The sequence below is a fragment of the Muntiacus reevesi genome, chromosome 3, assembly GCF_963930625.1.
Source record: "Muntiacus reevesi chromosome 3, mMunRee1.1, whole genome shotgun sequence".
In the NCBI taxonomy this organism is placed as follows: domain Eukaryota; kingdom Metazoa; phylum Chordata; class Mammalia; order Artiodactyla; family Cervidae; genus Muntiacus; species Muntiacus reevesi.
This window is the reverse complement of record NC_089251.1, coordinates 81207907-81225134: the sequence shown is the minus strand read 5'-3', so window position 1 is coordinate 81225134 and position 17228 is coordinate 81207907. Positions and strand designations below refer to the sequence as shown.

Sequence of the window (17228 nt, the reverse complement as noted above, 5' to 3'; positions counted from 1 at the left end):
CTACTTTGTATTCTTTCTCTTTCTCTCAATCTCCATATCTCTTATTAAACTTATCAAAACTTTTCTCATTTTACAATTTACTCAGTCTTTTTTTTTTCAAATAGATATCACACCACATGTAAGAACTGATATACTTTTTTTTTCCATTTGTTTGTATTAGTTGGAGGCTAATTACTTTATAATATTGTAGTGGTTTTTGCCATATATTGACATGAATCAGCCATGGATTTACATGTGTTCCCCATCCCGATCCCCCCTCCTGCCTCCCTCCTCATCCCATCCCTCTGGGTCTTCCCAGTGCACCAGCCCTGAGCACTTGTCTCATGCATCCAACCTGGGCTGGTGATCTGTTTCACCCTTGATAGTATACTTGTTTCAACACTGTTCTCTCAGAACGTCCCACCCTTGCCTTCTCCCACAGAGTCTAAAAGTCTGTTCTGTACATCTGTGTCTCTTTTTCTGTCTTGCATATAGGGTTATCATTACCATCTTTTTAAATTCCATATATATGCATTAGTATACTGCATTGGTGTTTATCTTTCTGGCTTACTTCACTCTGTATAATGGGCTCCAGTTTCATCCATCTCATTAGAACTGATTCAAATGAATTCTTTTTAATGGCTGAGTAATATTCCATGGTGTATATGTACCACAGCTTCCTTATCCATTCGTCTGCTGATGGGCATCTAGGTTGCTTCCATGCGGCTAGAGACCAGCTCCCCAGAACTGATATACTTTTAATGACAGTAAAAGTGATTTTTGATACAATAGTGGTTTGGAATCCTGTCACGTGAGCAGTTTATTTAAAGATAGAAAGTAATAGAAAAAATAATGGTCCTACTTGGAGCTACTTCCCTGATCGTTCAGAGCTACAGTTTCCTTCTGTATAAAATGGGTGGTAAAGTGTGCTGCCCACTGCACAGCATGGCTACAATCATCTGGTGAGATAACGTAGGTGAGAGTGTTTTGGAGACTATGATGCAGGTACGAAAAAGGTCATAAAATATGTCATTTCATGAAACATATGTTGCTTTTAGGCTGTATAGAATAAACAAACAACCCCTTTCACAATTTTTTTTAAAGTACTTTTCTATATCACGAAGTTCATATAGACTTTCCTCTTTGAAAACATTAGCAACATTTGTCCTCATGAATTACTTTAGTTTCAGGGGAAAATATTTCCTCATCCACCTCCCCACAACATAAAGAGTTCTCATTCTACTAAATTAGAAATGTGCACTAAAGACCCATTCAATAAAGGACACTGGAATGGAAATTAACTCAAGTCTACTTTCAATTAATTTCAATTCCCCAAAGTGCAAAACTTTCCTTTTCTGTCACAGCGGTAATTGGAAAGTAATAGACGATCCTAGGTTTTTGTGGTCTTACGCCTGCACTGGTGTGTGGGGTATACATTCTAGGTCAGTCTGGGGGAGGGTCAGGAGATTTTCCGGTATTCTTTCTGCTTCTGTTAACTTTATTAATGCTATTAATCTTATTACTTGAGTTAATTTCATAAAAATCTGGCTATAACTTTTTAGATGAATGTTTCAATGTTCCTATATCTCTATTGTGATCATTTTAGAACCTTTTTTTAAAGCAGCAGAAACCCATTTTAAAAGAAATTTCTTCCCCCAAAGTTATAGTATGTAAATTGGATGAGAACAGAGAGGCTCTGCTTTGAGGGATGGGAAGGGGGGCCCAGGACTCCACCAGCTTGGTGACTTTCTCTTTGCTCCCAAGGCAGGCTCAAAAGACCCAAGGGCTTCAAAGTAGAGACTGAAAACCATTGTTCTATGTAATGATCAGACATGGTTTAGAGACAAACAGGCTTTTTCTAAAAACTTATCAGTATTTTCTCAAGGGTCTGCCAAGGCCTAGATGGATGTTAGAGGCTAGCATCACTCTTTGGGCTTCCCTGATAGCTCAGTTGAAACTCCAATACTATGGCCACCTCATGCAAAGAGGTGACTCATTGGAAAAGACCCTGAGGCTGGGAGGGATTGGGGGCAGGAGGAGAAGGGGACGACAGAGGATGAGATGGCTGGATGGCATCACCGACTTGATGGGCATGGATTTGAAGTAAACTCCGCGTGTTGGTGATGGACAGGGAGGCCTGGCATGCTGCGATTCACCGGGTCACAAAGAGTCGGACATGACTGAGTGACTGAAATGAACTGAACTGAACTGAGCTGAACTGATAGCTCAGTTGGTAAAGAGTTTGCCTGCAATGCAGGAGACCGCTTTGATTCCTGGGTTGGGAAGTTCCTCTGGAGAAGGGCATGGTGACCCACTCCAGTATTCTTGCCTGGAGGATCCACTCCAGTATTCTTGGGCTTCCCTGGTGGCTCAGACAGTGAAGAATCTCCCTGTAATGAGGGAGACCTGGATCGATCCCTGAGTTGGGAAGATCCCCTAGAGGAGGGAATGGCAACCCACTCCAATATCCTTGCCTGGAGAATCCCCATGGACAGAGGAGCCTGGCAGGCTACAGTCCATGAGGTCGCAAAGAGTCGGACAAGACTAAGTACAGCATAGCTCAGGCAGTGATTCAAGGATTATGAGGACAAAGTAAAGAGTTACTGGGCCCAGAGAGTGAGGGATGCCCACAGACAGTGAAGAAGAGTACAAGTAAGACCTCAAAGGAATTTCATAATGTTGTATAGCTCTTCCCAGAAACAGTCTACTTTTCCACATAATACTGTTATTTTCCCTTTTTAGATGTATCTTTCAAAATATGTTACTAATATGATCATACTCTTCAAATTAGCAATTTTCTTCTGTAAACCTAGCCTAAAAATGCCTTAAATAAGAGGGGGGAAAATCTATATTCTTTTTTATATTAGCTATAATTTTTTGTTAACTATAAAGACAAATAGAAAATGACCCTAATATTCAATAATTTAGAAAGGAAAAGACAACAATGACATAATTCCTCAAACAACTATTTTTCAGTAATTAAATATCATGACTGCAAAACTATTTGGAGAAATCGAGGAATTGAATCCACCAGTTCTAAAGTCACAGAGACCTATTCCAGTTCTGGCTCCCTCTGCCATATCTATGTGTGATTCCTGGTACATCATTACCTCATTTTCCCAAGTCTCAATATGCTCATCTCTAAAATGGAGATAATGATCCACACTGAACAGGATCAGTGTGAGGATTCAATTAGATGTGACAATATAAAGAAAACATGAAGACGGTGCTACAACCATAGCAGCTGTTCAAAAAATGTAGATACTTATCCTCTATCAATAGATTTGTTAATAAACTTAAGGAAACACATGATGTCCTAAGAAAATACAAATTATAAAATTAAGCTTAAAAGTTGAGTAGACCAATTACCTTTTAAGAAATTGAATTGGGTTTAAGGATGTGTCTACTTTTTAAAAAAGGCATTAAGATCAAACATTTTCATAGCTATGCTATACTGTCTTTCAATGAACAGACAATTCCAATTTAATTGAAACACTTCTAGATTATAGGACAAGATAAAAAAACCTCTCTAATTCATTTTAAGAAGCTAGGATAATGTGAATGTCCCTCTGCCATAGAATAAAAAATTAAAAAAGCAATTAATCTTCCACAGATCAAAATCACTCATGAATATAGATGCAAAAATATCTAAATATTAACAAATAGGATCCAGCAGAGTGCCAATAAAACTATCTCCTATGACCAAGAGAATATTCCAGGAATGTGAGGATGATTCAACATCAGAGAATCAGTATAATTTATTGTGACAAAGGAGAAAAAGGTAAGTCTATCAATAGCTGCTAAAAGATGGATAAAATACAGTAGCCATTCCTTTTAAGAAATTTTGGTAAAACAAGGCTAAAGTTACTTAAATATGATATACATTATTTACCAAAGGTAGAAAATATGATTATAAATGACTTTAAAGTCATTTACATTAAAATCAGAAGATGGATAATAATATCCACTGTCACTGTTATTAGCAAACATTATTCTAGAGGCTCTAGCAAATACAATATCATTCAACTGTGAAATAAACAGTGTAAAACTTGAAAACAAGACTTAAAATCATCTAGAAATATTTATTTTAAAATCTTCTATAATTAATAAAGGAATTTAGTAAGATGGCTGAGAACAAAATAAATATTTAAAAAAGAGAGAGAAACACCAGCTAGAGAGAATTGGAAATTGAAAAATGCCATTTGCAGTAGCAATAAAAACTATACACTACTTAAGAATAAGTGAGTCTTACTTATTAAACCCTTAAGTATATAAAAGCACCAATATATACGGCTCTGTATACCGAGATGTTTGTTGTAGCATTGTTTACAGTGACAAAATAATGGAAATAAAGGGAATGCCCATTGATAAAAGAACAATTAAAACAGATTATTCCTACCATGGATGTTACTCAGTCATTAACAGTGATTTGCTAGATTTATACCAATTAACTTGGAAAGATTGCCATGATATATGAAGTGAGAGGGATGATGCAGAGAGGAAGAGTATGAACCTACAATGACAACCCCCACCTTATCTATATATTCTGTATATACATTTGATTGTGGCTCTATGAGGATAGAGAAAGGAATGAAGAATTTCAGCAGATTGTTAACACTGACTGGGTCTAAGGAGGGACACTTTTACCTCTACCCAAATAACCACAATAAAAACAACTTGAATAATAAAGGTCCAATTTGTAAAAGAAAGAAAAATACTTAATATAGGTAAAAAAGTATATATAAAATTATAGGCTCCATTAACAATCAGGTAAAATATTCAAGAGAAAAGTGATAGACTAGCAATAAAATCAAGTGATCAATAAGTAGAGGCATCATAGCTGTTTTTTTTCCCCCTAGGTATTTTCTAAAATTTTTATAATGTGGTTTGGTTGCTTTCATAATTAAATAAATAAAATTTCTAATTTATTTTCTAGTAACCAAATACCTTATCTTCTTGAAATCAGTAACTATTTGTACATTTGTGAACTTGATGATGTCTTACCTCTGAAAATGCATAAATTTACATTTTACCTATGACTGATGGCAGTTTGGGGGTTTGTTTTTAATTAGTTGCAGATTAGATCAACAAATCCTCTGGAATTAATTATCCATAAAAAATCCCATTAAAATATGGCTTCACATATTTTAATACTTTTTCCCCCAAATAGTAACAGAAATCACCTCTAACAATTATTTTCAAAGCTGTGTGGTTTTAAGCAGATGACTTATCTTCCCCTCTCCACGCCTTGGTTGCTTCTCCAATAAATGAAGTTGAATCAAATAATTTTCTCAGTGTCTTTTGGCTCTAACTTTCTGTGATTTAATTATATTCATCATGGAATTCATTAAATATCAAATGATTATTTGCTAAGGAGCAGAAACTTTTCCTCTTAGTGATGTTTATATCAGCTATGAAAGAGATTCAGATAGCTAGGGAAGATGCCTTATCTTGACATAATTTCCATGCTCACATGAAAAATGTACAAGATTCCAAAGAGCATATGGCCTTCACTTTGGGCCTTTCTTTAGATTCCTCATTTATAATTTGCAGCTATTGACCAATGCTTTTTCATCCATTTGTGCCTTCCAGACTCTGTCAATTTATCATTCTGCTTCACAGACCTTAATATATGCATGAAACACTAATTTCTACTTTGAGGTATAAATTATATGGGATAAAAGGCACTCAGTCAAAATACACATTTTGATGAGTTTTGACAAATTTATGCATCTGGATAACCACTACCATAATTAAGCAATAGAATATTTTTATCAACCTAAAAAGTTCCCTGTGCTTCTTTCCAGTTAAACTCCCACCTCCTGCCCTAGGTAAACATTGATCTGCATTTTATCACCAGAAATTAGATGTGTCTTTTCTAGAGCAGTGAACAAAGTTGTAACTTATGCTTTCTCAATCTTGGATAGTGTTGATATATTTTTTATTATTTCAATTAAGTTTCTTAATTGCAAAGCAATAGGAAATAATTGGCTGATTTACTCAGCAAAGGACTTTGTTAAAAGGATATGGACAGCTCATAAAATCTCTGGGAGACTGGAGAACCAAGTTTGGGATTATGCGTCCAGCAGCAATGCCCCACATTATGTAGTACAGCTGTTCTGGTGAGGAAAGCAGCAGCTGGAGTTCCCTAACCTGTCTATACCAGATCATGGTCACCACTACCACCCTCGTTGATGCTGCTGCTGCTTGTCTTAAAAATCATTTCTGTTTCTAAGAAAGTAGAAAGTATATCAAGTATATCTGCCTTAGGAAATCCTTCTGCAACTGCCAGCACCAATTGAGGTGGGTGTATCAAAATGTTACCACATGTCCATCATGCCTTAGCTGCAAGGGAGGCTAGGAGAACCTGGCACTTTCAGCCTCCACATAAGGGGAGGCCTCTGGTCAAGCTGCATAAGGTTGGGGAATCCCCCAATCATTGAAAAGGGTTAAAATTCTAGATGGGATAAAAAGAGGGCCAGTGTCCACAATACTATTTTTACTTGTTAGATTGCATTCTGAACTGGCAGTTTCATGTCCAAAGATCACAACAGCCAGGCCACAATTGACTAGCATCTCCTGGTGTAAAGAAGTCTACAGATGGTGAAAGTGGGGACAAGGCCATCAAGGAACTTACTATTTAATGAAATAGAAACAGATATATTAGCCTTCATGCTTGCTTAAGTTAATTTCCCCAAACTATACCCTGCTAATAAAATTAATAGGTTTAAGTTAATTGGTTTGATCCCCAACAGAATTCAGTATATTAAAAACTACCATAATTTTAACTAATGAAATTCATACTTGTTGACAAGATATTTACCTTTGAGTTTTAAGCTAAATATGTGCTTAACTTCATATTTTCACTCTTCTGAACCTGCACATAACACCTGTTGCTTCTGTGTTCATTTCAATTTTTTAAAGTTAGCACATAAACTTAAGTCCAGTCACTTCACCTGTTCCCTTACTCTTGATTTCAACTGACAGGTCTGGGGACGAGGGGATGGCCTGATCCAGGGATGATGAAGATGCAATGTTGAATAAGCTGGAGGAGAGAAGCAACAGGCACCATGGAAAAGACCAAAACCAAGCAAGGTCAGATTTTTCCTATGTCTTGCTTAAGGCTCAGGATTTAAGAAATACAGGTTGTAAGCTTGTCTTGCCCTTATCTCATAACATAATAATATGTCAACTTGATTATTCTTATTTCACTATCATAACAGAATGACCAGGAAGAGCACAGACACAGTACTGGGGAAACAGGAAATGCTACATGTATATCTATAATTTGAGTAGTTTCTTACTTTTCTTAGCAATAATTTTAGAACTGCCTCAGAATGACCTCCTGAAAAGGGTCAAGATATATATTGAACTAACAGACATCCAACGCCTTCTAGGCTGACCTAGAAACATGAGGGCTTCCTCTTTTAAACTTTACCACACAGAATCAACCATATAAAAGTAGGATCTGTTATCATCTTCAATTGATAGGTAAAGAAACAGTCATAGAGAAGTGAGGCTATAGCTACAAAATGTCAGAGTTTGATCTGGGACCCTGGTCTCTGTCCCCAGGTTCTGGTTCTTGCCATTATACCAGGCTGTTGGGACATAGCATGAGATAGGTTAAGTAAATCCACTCAAGTTTGTGAGGGGGATTGGTAATCTCAAACAATCTGGATTTTATAGAGACTGCCCTTGGTTTGTAGAAGATCTCTGCTGAGGTTATATATTATTTATAAACTTAACATACTGAGGCTGATTCCTCTAAGGAAGGGTTTCCTGTACCTGAAAGTCCTAGGAGAACAATGTACACATCTATACATCCAAATATTTGCAGCTGGGGATTTTATCTATAAACTGCTTGATTCATACAATGTGATACAAAGGAGATGTGGCTAAAATGGATAAGCAAAGGGCTGCATGTGAGGTGTACATTTTATGCAATTTACCTCGTTCTCAGGGCTCAGGTTCTGACAGGAACATTCTAGGCTAATCTTTTTCCTCCCTAGTGCAAATGGTTTTCATAACCTACTACTTTCTTTGTGTTTGATCTGTCTCTAGTGTTGACAATACTGTTTTCTTTCTGCCTGCATCCTTCCAAGACCCTTTGTATTGAAATTTCCTTTCATCGACCCTCTTGTCCAGGAGGACAGCAAAATTCCTTTAGCTGATCTGGGCAGGACAGAGGGCGGGAGCTCTGAAGTTTAAAGGATCAGAGGCAGAAGAAGTAAGGAATATTTTACACAGGCCTCCTGAGAACAGTAGAGTGACCACTGGATAAATGACTTCCTGACTGGAACTAGCCCCTCAGATAAACTTCACTCAGTCCCAAGAATAAGACAGACCCTTTTTTTTGGCCCTGCCATGAGCCTTGTGGGATCTTAGTTCCTTGACCAGGGATCGAACTTGTGTCCCCTGCAATGGAAGCACAGAGTCTTAACCACTGGACCACCAGGGGAGTCTGAAAGAGACCCTTCATGGGCATTCTCTTCTGGCTAATGAATGATCGTTTATCATTCAGTTTGATTGAGAAACTTCCCCACCTTGGTAGCACATGATTTTCTACTACAAGAGATATATCAGGTAGATATGGTTTGATCATTAGAATGTAATATAAAATAACCTATGCCAATTTATCTTTTGTCTCTGTTGAACCATTGGCTTCTTAATCATGCAAGTATAGATTTAGTATCCTTTAAGTCCCCTCATTCCCTGCATGTGAAGAGAATAGGGACAGAATGAATTGTGTTGATTAAACTGAGCTCTTTTCCCTACAGGAGATAATGAACATAAGCCAATGAATAATCCTTCTGCACAGATTTACCAGGTAAAAACACAGATTGTTTTAAACTCTTTTACATATCACAATGATGACGGTTCTTTATGTACACGTTGTTTTTAGCACTCACAAAAGCTTCTACATGTATCATTGTGTTTGTTCACTTAAGACTGTGAGATAAGCAGGGTTAAGAGTACCATTCACATTGTACTCTGGTGAAAACTGATGACTGAAGGACAGCTTACACAGTTTATAAAATACAGCACCACCACTCCCACATCGATGATGCTTTTCTTTTTGTCACCATCATTCTGGTCATTACCCTGTGTAATAACATTTCCATCAGAAGGAGAGAGCAAGGTCTGGTTTTTTTAGTGAGGAGAATTGAGAATGAAAGGGGGTTAGCACTGCAGATGTTCATATATGATAACAGGAAAAAAAAGTTAAGCTTTTTTAACAATGGGAATAATTTGATTTATGAGGAGATAAATGTTCTGCCAACTTTTATGTAATATGTTTGCAATGACAGTCACTTTGGCTCTCTACATAGTATTTCTTTGGCTTCTATCTACCAACTGTAATTTAAAGTAAATTTCTGTCCTTAAAAATCATAAAGTTCATTCTGATATAATATGTAACATGAAAACAGCTTGGGCTAGGGAAACCCATGCTACTCTCTAGACTTAAGGCATTGTTACTTGGAATACTTGAGAAGGAAGAAAGAACTGACAGGGTTAGGTGGGGGTTGGGAGAAAGGGTGATTTCAAAGTTGGCTTTTAAGGTTTTAAGCCCTGGTATACCAGACCACCAAACGGTCTCCTGAGAAATCTGTATGCAGGGCAAGAAGCAACATTTATAATCAGACATGGAACAATGGACTGGTTCAAAATTGGGAAGGAGTACATCAAGGCTGTTTATTGTCACCCTGCTTATTTAACTTATATGTTGAGTACATCATGCAAAATGCTAGTCTGGATGACTCACAGATGGAATCAAGATTGCCAGGAGAAATATCAACAACCTCAGATATGTAGATGATACCACTCTAATGGTAGAAAGCGAAGAGGAACTAAAGAACCTCTTGGTGGGTGTGAAAGAGGAGAATGAAAAAGCTGGTTTAAAACACAGCATTCAAAAAACTAAGATCATGGCATCTGGTCCCACCATTTCATGCAAATAGATGGGGAAAAAGTGGAAACAGAGACATTTTATTTTCTTGGCTCCAAAATCACTGAGGATGGTGACTGCAAACTTGAAATTAAAAGATGCTTGCTCTTTGGAAGAGAAGCTATGACAAACTTAGCATATTAAAAATCAGAGACTTGGCTTTGCCAACAAAGGTCTGTATAGTCAAAGTTATGATTTTTCCCGTAGTCATGTACAGATGTGATAGTTAAACCATAAAGAAGGTTGAGCACCAAAGAATCAATGCTTTCAAATTGTGGTGCTGGAGAAGACTCTTGAGAGCCCCTTAGACAGCAAGGAGATATAAAGGAAATCAACCCTGAATATCCACTGGAAGGACTGATGCTGAAGCTGTAATACTTTGGCCACCTGCTACGAACAGCTGACTCATTGGAAAAGATTCTGATGCTGGGAAAGATTGAGGGCTGGAGGAGAAGGGGGATGGCATCATGCCTCAATGGTCATGAGTTTGAGCAAACTCCAGGAAATGGTGAAGGACAGAGAAGCGTGGTGTCCTGCAGTCCATGAGGTTGCAAAGAATCAGACATGACTTAGCGACTGAACAACAACAACTAGGAAAAGGGGACATCCATGGTGGCTCAGTGGTAAAGAATCTGCCTGCCAATGCAGAAGATGCAGGTTCTATCTCCGGGTCGGGAAGATCCCCTGGAGAAAGAAATGGCAACCCACTCCAGTATTCTTGCGTGGGAAATCCCATGGTCCAGAGGAGCCTGGTGGGCTATTGTCCATGGGGTCACAAAAGAGTCGGACATGACTGAGTGATGAAACAGCAACTATGAAAAAGGATGGTCTCCCAAATAGAGATATAGGAATCCAGAGGAGCAGGTAGTTTGGGGAAATGTAATTTAAATTTGTTTAATTTGAGTAACAGTAAAATGAAAATAACAACAAGTTAGTTCCCGAAAATATCATGTAAGAGATCACTGCTGAGGACCCAGTAAGGGCAAACCAGCACAAGATGATGAAAACATTATAATCATGTTGCTCTTAGAACCTGACCAGCAAACAGAGAGGCTGAAGAAAATAGCCTCATTTCAACTTAATACATATTCATTGAGCAGTTACTATGTGCAAAGTCTACTGCTTGGGACTTGAAAGGGAAATGAAACAGATGTTCTTAATGATTTTTAAGTGTCCTGAAAAACATACAATAAATACAAGGTAGGCTGTTTGGAAGAATTTCAACAGAGGTATTGATAAAATTCTGTGGAATATGAAAAAGGGATGAATTAATTTTAACTGAAGGATTTGATCAGGCATGTAAGAACAAATTAATCATTTGGTAAGTGAATGTGGGGAAGGGTAATTTTAGGCAGAGGGACGAGCCTGAACAAAGGTCTGGAAACAGGAAGTGAATCTTCCTTCAATGCTGATCTGATGCTTCACTTGTCTGTCCAAGACCTCCCTGCCCACCTCCCCTCTGTTAATGCCTGACCTGTGTATGGCATTTGAATGAGTGTGACTATCTCTTTAAACTCAAGTATGATTTAAAGTCTATTACAGATTTTATGTAGGTCACTCTCTGAATGTTGGCTAAATATAGCTACAGTGGGGATGGCCTCATTCTCTTATTGTATACATCCAAGTACATCTGTTCACGGAGGAACAAATGAAGCAGTGGAAGTGAACTTGCTCCATGTGACCTTTGTGATGCTGTGATTATAACCCCGTCCTTGTTTTAAAAGAATGTCTCCTAAACCCCGGTCTGTTTACTCCAAGCAACATTTAACCAAAAGAAGATGAAGGAGGAGAAATAAAGAAGAGGACAAGGAAGGAGGGATACAGGGAGAGTTAACTATAATAGATACAATCTATACTTAAAAGGGAGAGCAAGATATGAAAGGTGAAGGAAAATGTGACATTTCAGACATTTTCTATCTCCTTATTTTCTCAGCAGACCTCCCAATCCCTACCTGACATTATAGTAAATATTAACTTGTTTATTATTTTTCAATTGTCTGTCTCCTTCTCTAGAATGTAAGCTCCAAGGGCAGGGATTAGTACATTTTGCTCTTTGTTATGTTCTCAGAACAAAGTATAGTGCCTGGAATATAATACATATTCAATAAATATTAGTTGAATGAATGAATGGGTATCGTGAGATGTGTATATTGCTTTAAGCCAAGGGGTCTGATGTAGTCATTTTAGTTTGGTGCTAAATGGTGTTTGGAAAACTGGTTCTTTGCAAAAAAAGAAGAGATCTTTGCTTCATACTCTAATCAAAATAAACTCAAAAGTGAATTAAAGCATTAAATATTTTTAAAAACCATAGAAGTTTAGAATTAGTGAATATTTATTATGTCTCTGGATGTCTTTTTAAGAAAAAAAGCACTAGAAAATATCTTTTTAAGAAAAAAAAAGCACTGGAAAAAAATCACAAAGGGAAAGGTTAGTGAGTACATCACATCCAAATTAAAAATTTTCCCAATGTAAAAGTATTTTCAACAAATTCAGAGACAAATAACAAAAAATGGAAAATTTCCTACAAAAATATTACAGAGCTTTAATGATATATAAATAATTCATAGAATCAATAAATAGGAAAATTCTGAAACCCTGATAGAATATGGGTGAAGAACACAAACAATTTACCAAAACAAAATTGCAGATGGCTAATAGGTAGAAGGAAAGGTGGAAGCTCAAAGAAACAATGATTAAAACAAGGAGTATTATTTTTTGACTAATTTAATTCAAATGCAGTAAAAGTGTTAAACTGTTCGTATCCCTAATTGGCTTCCAGTTCTTTGGATGAACGTAACCTTGGTAAGAATATGGTGCTGTGACCTAAATCAGGTCACAGAAGTCAACAGTAGAATGAGCACTGTCATCTCCCAGCTCACTCCAGGTAGAGTTACTGTGGACCAGGTGAATCAGCAGACACCCTGACCACTCCTTAGCTTAGTACACTCCCTTTTATTTGCATCCAAATCTATCCCTTTCCTCTTTGTCCATCGTCCATAACCCCCTCAAAGTCCACCCCAGTCTCTTTTCCAGAGTCCGCTGTGTTGATTCAGCCAAATGATTACTTCATTTGGAATATATATTTTAAAATTCTGATTTCAGTAACATGAGAAGTGAGGGTTGGGGGTCCCCCAATTAAGGCAACAGATGTGGTAACAGCACAATTTAGTTCTAGTGCAACCCTCACACTAATGACTTGAACTCCAGCCATGTTTTTGGCCCATGTGTAGCTTTAGGAATGTGGACACTTTAACTTCTACCATTTATATTACTTATGTTTCATATGTCTTGTCTAAGACATGATTTTCCAAATACACTAATTTAGGACATTGCATGTCATACAGTATGTTTCCAAGAATATATACAACCATATTATTATAACTTTTCAAGCCCTCTGGTCAAATATATTTTGTATAATTATTAATTAATTGAATATGTTCCAATATGGTATATTTTCCTTTGGGTCAATACTACCTAACATCCTTTGACTCAGTAATTTCATATTTAAGAATTATCCAAAGGAAATAACTGAAATATATACAAAGCTTTAAGTAAAAAGCATTATATTTCAATGCATTATCTTATATTGAAAATTTATAAATAACAAATTTACAACAAGGGTGAATGAATAGGTAAACTCTGGCACACTTGTAGGATGGAATATTATATAGCCATTAAAATGTACACTTAGACAAACATTTGAAGGCTGAGGGAAAGGACTTATAAGAATGTTATGCAAAAGGAAAGAAAAAGGAGGGCAGAATCAAAATATATCTTTTATGTGATTTCAACACTATAAATATGCATGTGTGTGTGCTTAGTCACGTCTGACTCTTTGAGACATGATGATAGCCAGCCAGGCTCCTCTGGCATTTTTCAGGTAAGAATACTGGAGTGGGTTGCCATTTCCTACTCTAAGGGATCTTCCCGACCCAGAGATCAAACCCATTTCTCTTACATCTCCTGCATTGGCAGGTGAATTCTTTACCACCATGCCACCTAGGAAGCCAAAGCCAATGCTATTAATACTTGCATTTATATTCATAGCACAAAATAGAAGGAAATATACCAAAATGTTAATGGTTAAAGTAATGAGATTTGGGGTGACTCTCTTTTTCTTTTTCTCTGTTAATAAAAATATTAATAATTTAAGAAAATGGGTTATATGCCCAAAGAAACTCTAACTGTAAAACTATGGGAACCAGTCCTACAGTAATAGGTTTCATCATCAAAATTTCCATTGAAAAAAAAAATTTCCATTGAATGTTTTCTAGGATTTATAAGCCCTGTTTAAGCCTCAGTCTCTTTTTACCATTGAGGCATGTTCTTCTAACTTCAGAGAAGCTATCTCTGCTAGACCTGTGTTGCATCCAGGGATAGATAAGATAAATTTCCACCACACCAGGCTTCCTATCAGCCTCAGTGTTGCCTGGTAAGAATAACTTTAAGGATCAACTTCTGCAGGAAGTGTAGAGGAGTAGATTTGGGAAATTTACTCTTGACTGTTCAAATAACTCACTTTGTGTTTTAAATCACTGCATTAAATTAATTGCAATGGGTTAATCCATTGCATTGGATTAAGAAAGGCTAAAAATTAGGGAGTGGCAGCTGGCAGAAAGACCCCATTTCTTCTGTAGCAAGCCTGATTTAGGGGGAAGCCAAAGCAATTACCCTGGCATTCTTGTCATTATGGGCTACTTCAAAATATCTGAGCTTCTGCTCCCGTAGAACTTTTAGTCAGGTGTCACAGGACATACCTTGTGGCATACCTTGTGGAGATTTCTCAAATCTTGATCTTTAAAACTTTGCAGAGTTCTCAAAGCACAGGCCCATTCCCTGCTTTTCTGACCTTAATAATGAGACAGAAGGGAAGGAGAAGTTTGTGTAAAAGACAAGTTGAAACAACTTGCTTAATTTATGAAAATTTAGTTTAAGGGATCTTTGGTGAAAAAAAAAATTGGAAGACATTGACTAAAATTCATCTTGAGAAGAGTTAAGAGCCAAGAAAGTAAAGGAAATTGAGAAACAAAAATTAAGAGCAGGAAATAAGAAGAATTCGGACTCCCCTCCCCTATTTCTTTGAGCCTAAGAAGCCCTCTGTGGTACCGTAGGCTTCCAAGTACAAGAGTTCCCTGAACCTGCCTCCAGTGGGAGCCCGCCTCCAGCGGCAGGATGGAGGGATCATAACCTCTCTAGAGCAGCTTCACGAAAAAATCAACGAGATGAGGAACGTGTTCAACTCGCTGGAGAACAAGGTAGACACCCATTTCTAATCCTGGGGGAGGGCTGTGGGCTGTCAAATAAGAAAGCGGGAGACAGAGCAGAGCAAATAAGTCCACGTCTTCAGAGTATTTTTTTTTTTTTTACTTACAAAGGAATGGCCAGTTGGTACCAGAAAACCAGTCTGCAGTAGCTAAATGTTTTCAAAATCTCCCAAGCAACTTAAAAGTGACCTGTAGTCTCAGGTGTGTGATTGTACTCACTATGTATGGCATCCCCTGCCTGATCAGTGGTCATGAACCTGTTTATAAAGCAATAGTGTTACTTCAGTGGCAGGTATCGAAGGAGCTCAAAGTAGCATATGGAAAGAAAATGGGTGCTTCCTAGCTCAAAATGGTTTCAGAATTTCCAAAGTCCCTATATAACCTGGCTGTTAGTGAAAGGTATTGATAGCTCTTAATATTTGAGAACTGGGGTTCTACGGTGAAGAGAATCCTGCTGCTTCCTTTTGCCTTCTGGGCAAAACGCCACACATCCACCTAGGGGAGTAGTGCAAATGAAACCTATTTCTGTTGGAAAGTGGTTCCCTTTTTTTTTCCAAGCAGGAATCATGAGTGAATGTTAGGTTTCCTTCCTTCAATTTTAAAACATGCCTACATTTTGCTTTGATATCACATAGCCATTGACTTCATTTTGCTCACAGAAGATGAATTTGTATAATGAAAATTACCAGATCAAATGTAGTTGATCTGGTGATTTAAACTAACATGACAACTGAATTAGGACATGTGCTAAAACCCATCACAGACATATCAAAATTAAAAATGACTGGAATGAAATACAGATTGCTCATGTTGTTTCCCAATCTTTCAGCTCCAAACACCTGAGATGTCATGCTTTTTTTTCCTCGGAATGATCTCCTTGATTCCTCTTACTTTCCCCTCCTCCAAGTCCTCTGTGAAGCACAGAGACCCACAAGCCCTATATTTTGAAAATATGGTGCAGAAGAGTAATTCATTTTATACTTTGAGATGTCACACAAGTTGGAACCATTTGGAAAGGGTGTTTAAGGCTCCTAAAAAGTTCTGTTTCAAAAAGCAATCAGGAATAAGCATTTCTATACCTAGCAGAATGTAAGATCATAAAAATCATGTAAGTAATGTTATTATTACCTTATTGTTATTATCTTAACCTTTTGTTTGTTGAAAATGCTTTTTTCAATGACTCAATAAATAAAACTGAAATTTAGAAGTGCTCCATTTTCTCCACATTTCTGTTTGTGCTTAGCTTTCTGATTTACCACTTCAAGGGGGAAAAGAATGAAAATTTCTTGAACACTTTTTACATACCAAGCATATACTATGGTAGGTACCTTACCTACATTTATTCATTTAATTCTCAAGACAGTCCTGTGAAATATTATCCTAGCTATATTATGGATGAGGAAATTGCTACAAAGAGGCTAGCCAACTTGCCTGAGGTTTTAGTACTTGTAGCAGAGTTGCTAGGATTTATACCCTACCTGACTCCAAAATTGACACCCTTTTCACGGTTGGAAGTTGACAATAAAAATCCAAGTGTGCATTCCTACAAGACCAGGCTTGATGACTGAAGATGATTCTCGTTACTATCAAAGTGCTGAGTTTCTACCATTGTAGGTTTTCCTGCCCCTGGAAACACCATAATCTCCTTTTTCATGATATCATCCAAGAATATTAAAAAAACTTCTTCCCTTTCGAAGAAATATTCAAATATGCTTAATTATTACTCTTCTTATCATTTCATTTTTTTAAGGAAAAAAATAACTGAATTTCTTCAACATCCTTTCTTGCATGGAATTCAAAGAGTTACTTACTGATCAACACTATCTTTCACATGCATAGGTTGCTTTTAAAATAAATCTCTTTTTAATCAAAGGTGTTCAAATAAATAGTTGCAGGAACACTTGCAGACAATAAATTGGTTGCTTTTTTATCACCATCAAGCTTCAGGGTGAGTGATATAAAGAAGACCCACTTTTCCCTAGACATATGGGACCAAGGTTGCCTCAAGTTGTGTACACAATAGTCTTCTAGTAAATGAG

The 17228-nt window shown here is 37.2% G+C and overlaps 1 protein-coding gene across 1 annotated transcript in view; it reads left to right on the top strand.

The window, feature by feature from the left end:
* Positions 1-7049: 7049 nt before the first annotated feature.
* ARHGEF33 (Rho guanine nucleotide exchange factor 33) overlaps positions 7050-17228 on the top strand; it is a 49988-nt gene continuing 39809 nt past the window's right edge. Inside the window, exons 1-2 of the mRNA XM_065928835.1 lie at positions 7050-7074; positions 8757-8806. Coding sequence (XP_065784907.1) covers positions 7050-7074; positions 8757-8806 — 75 coding nt within the window. The remainder of the gene's footprint in view (positions 7075-8756; positions 8807-17228) is intronic.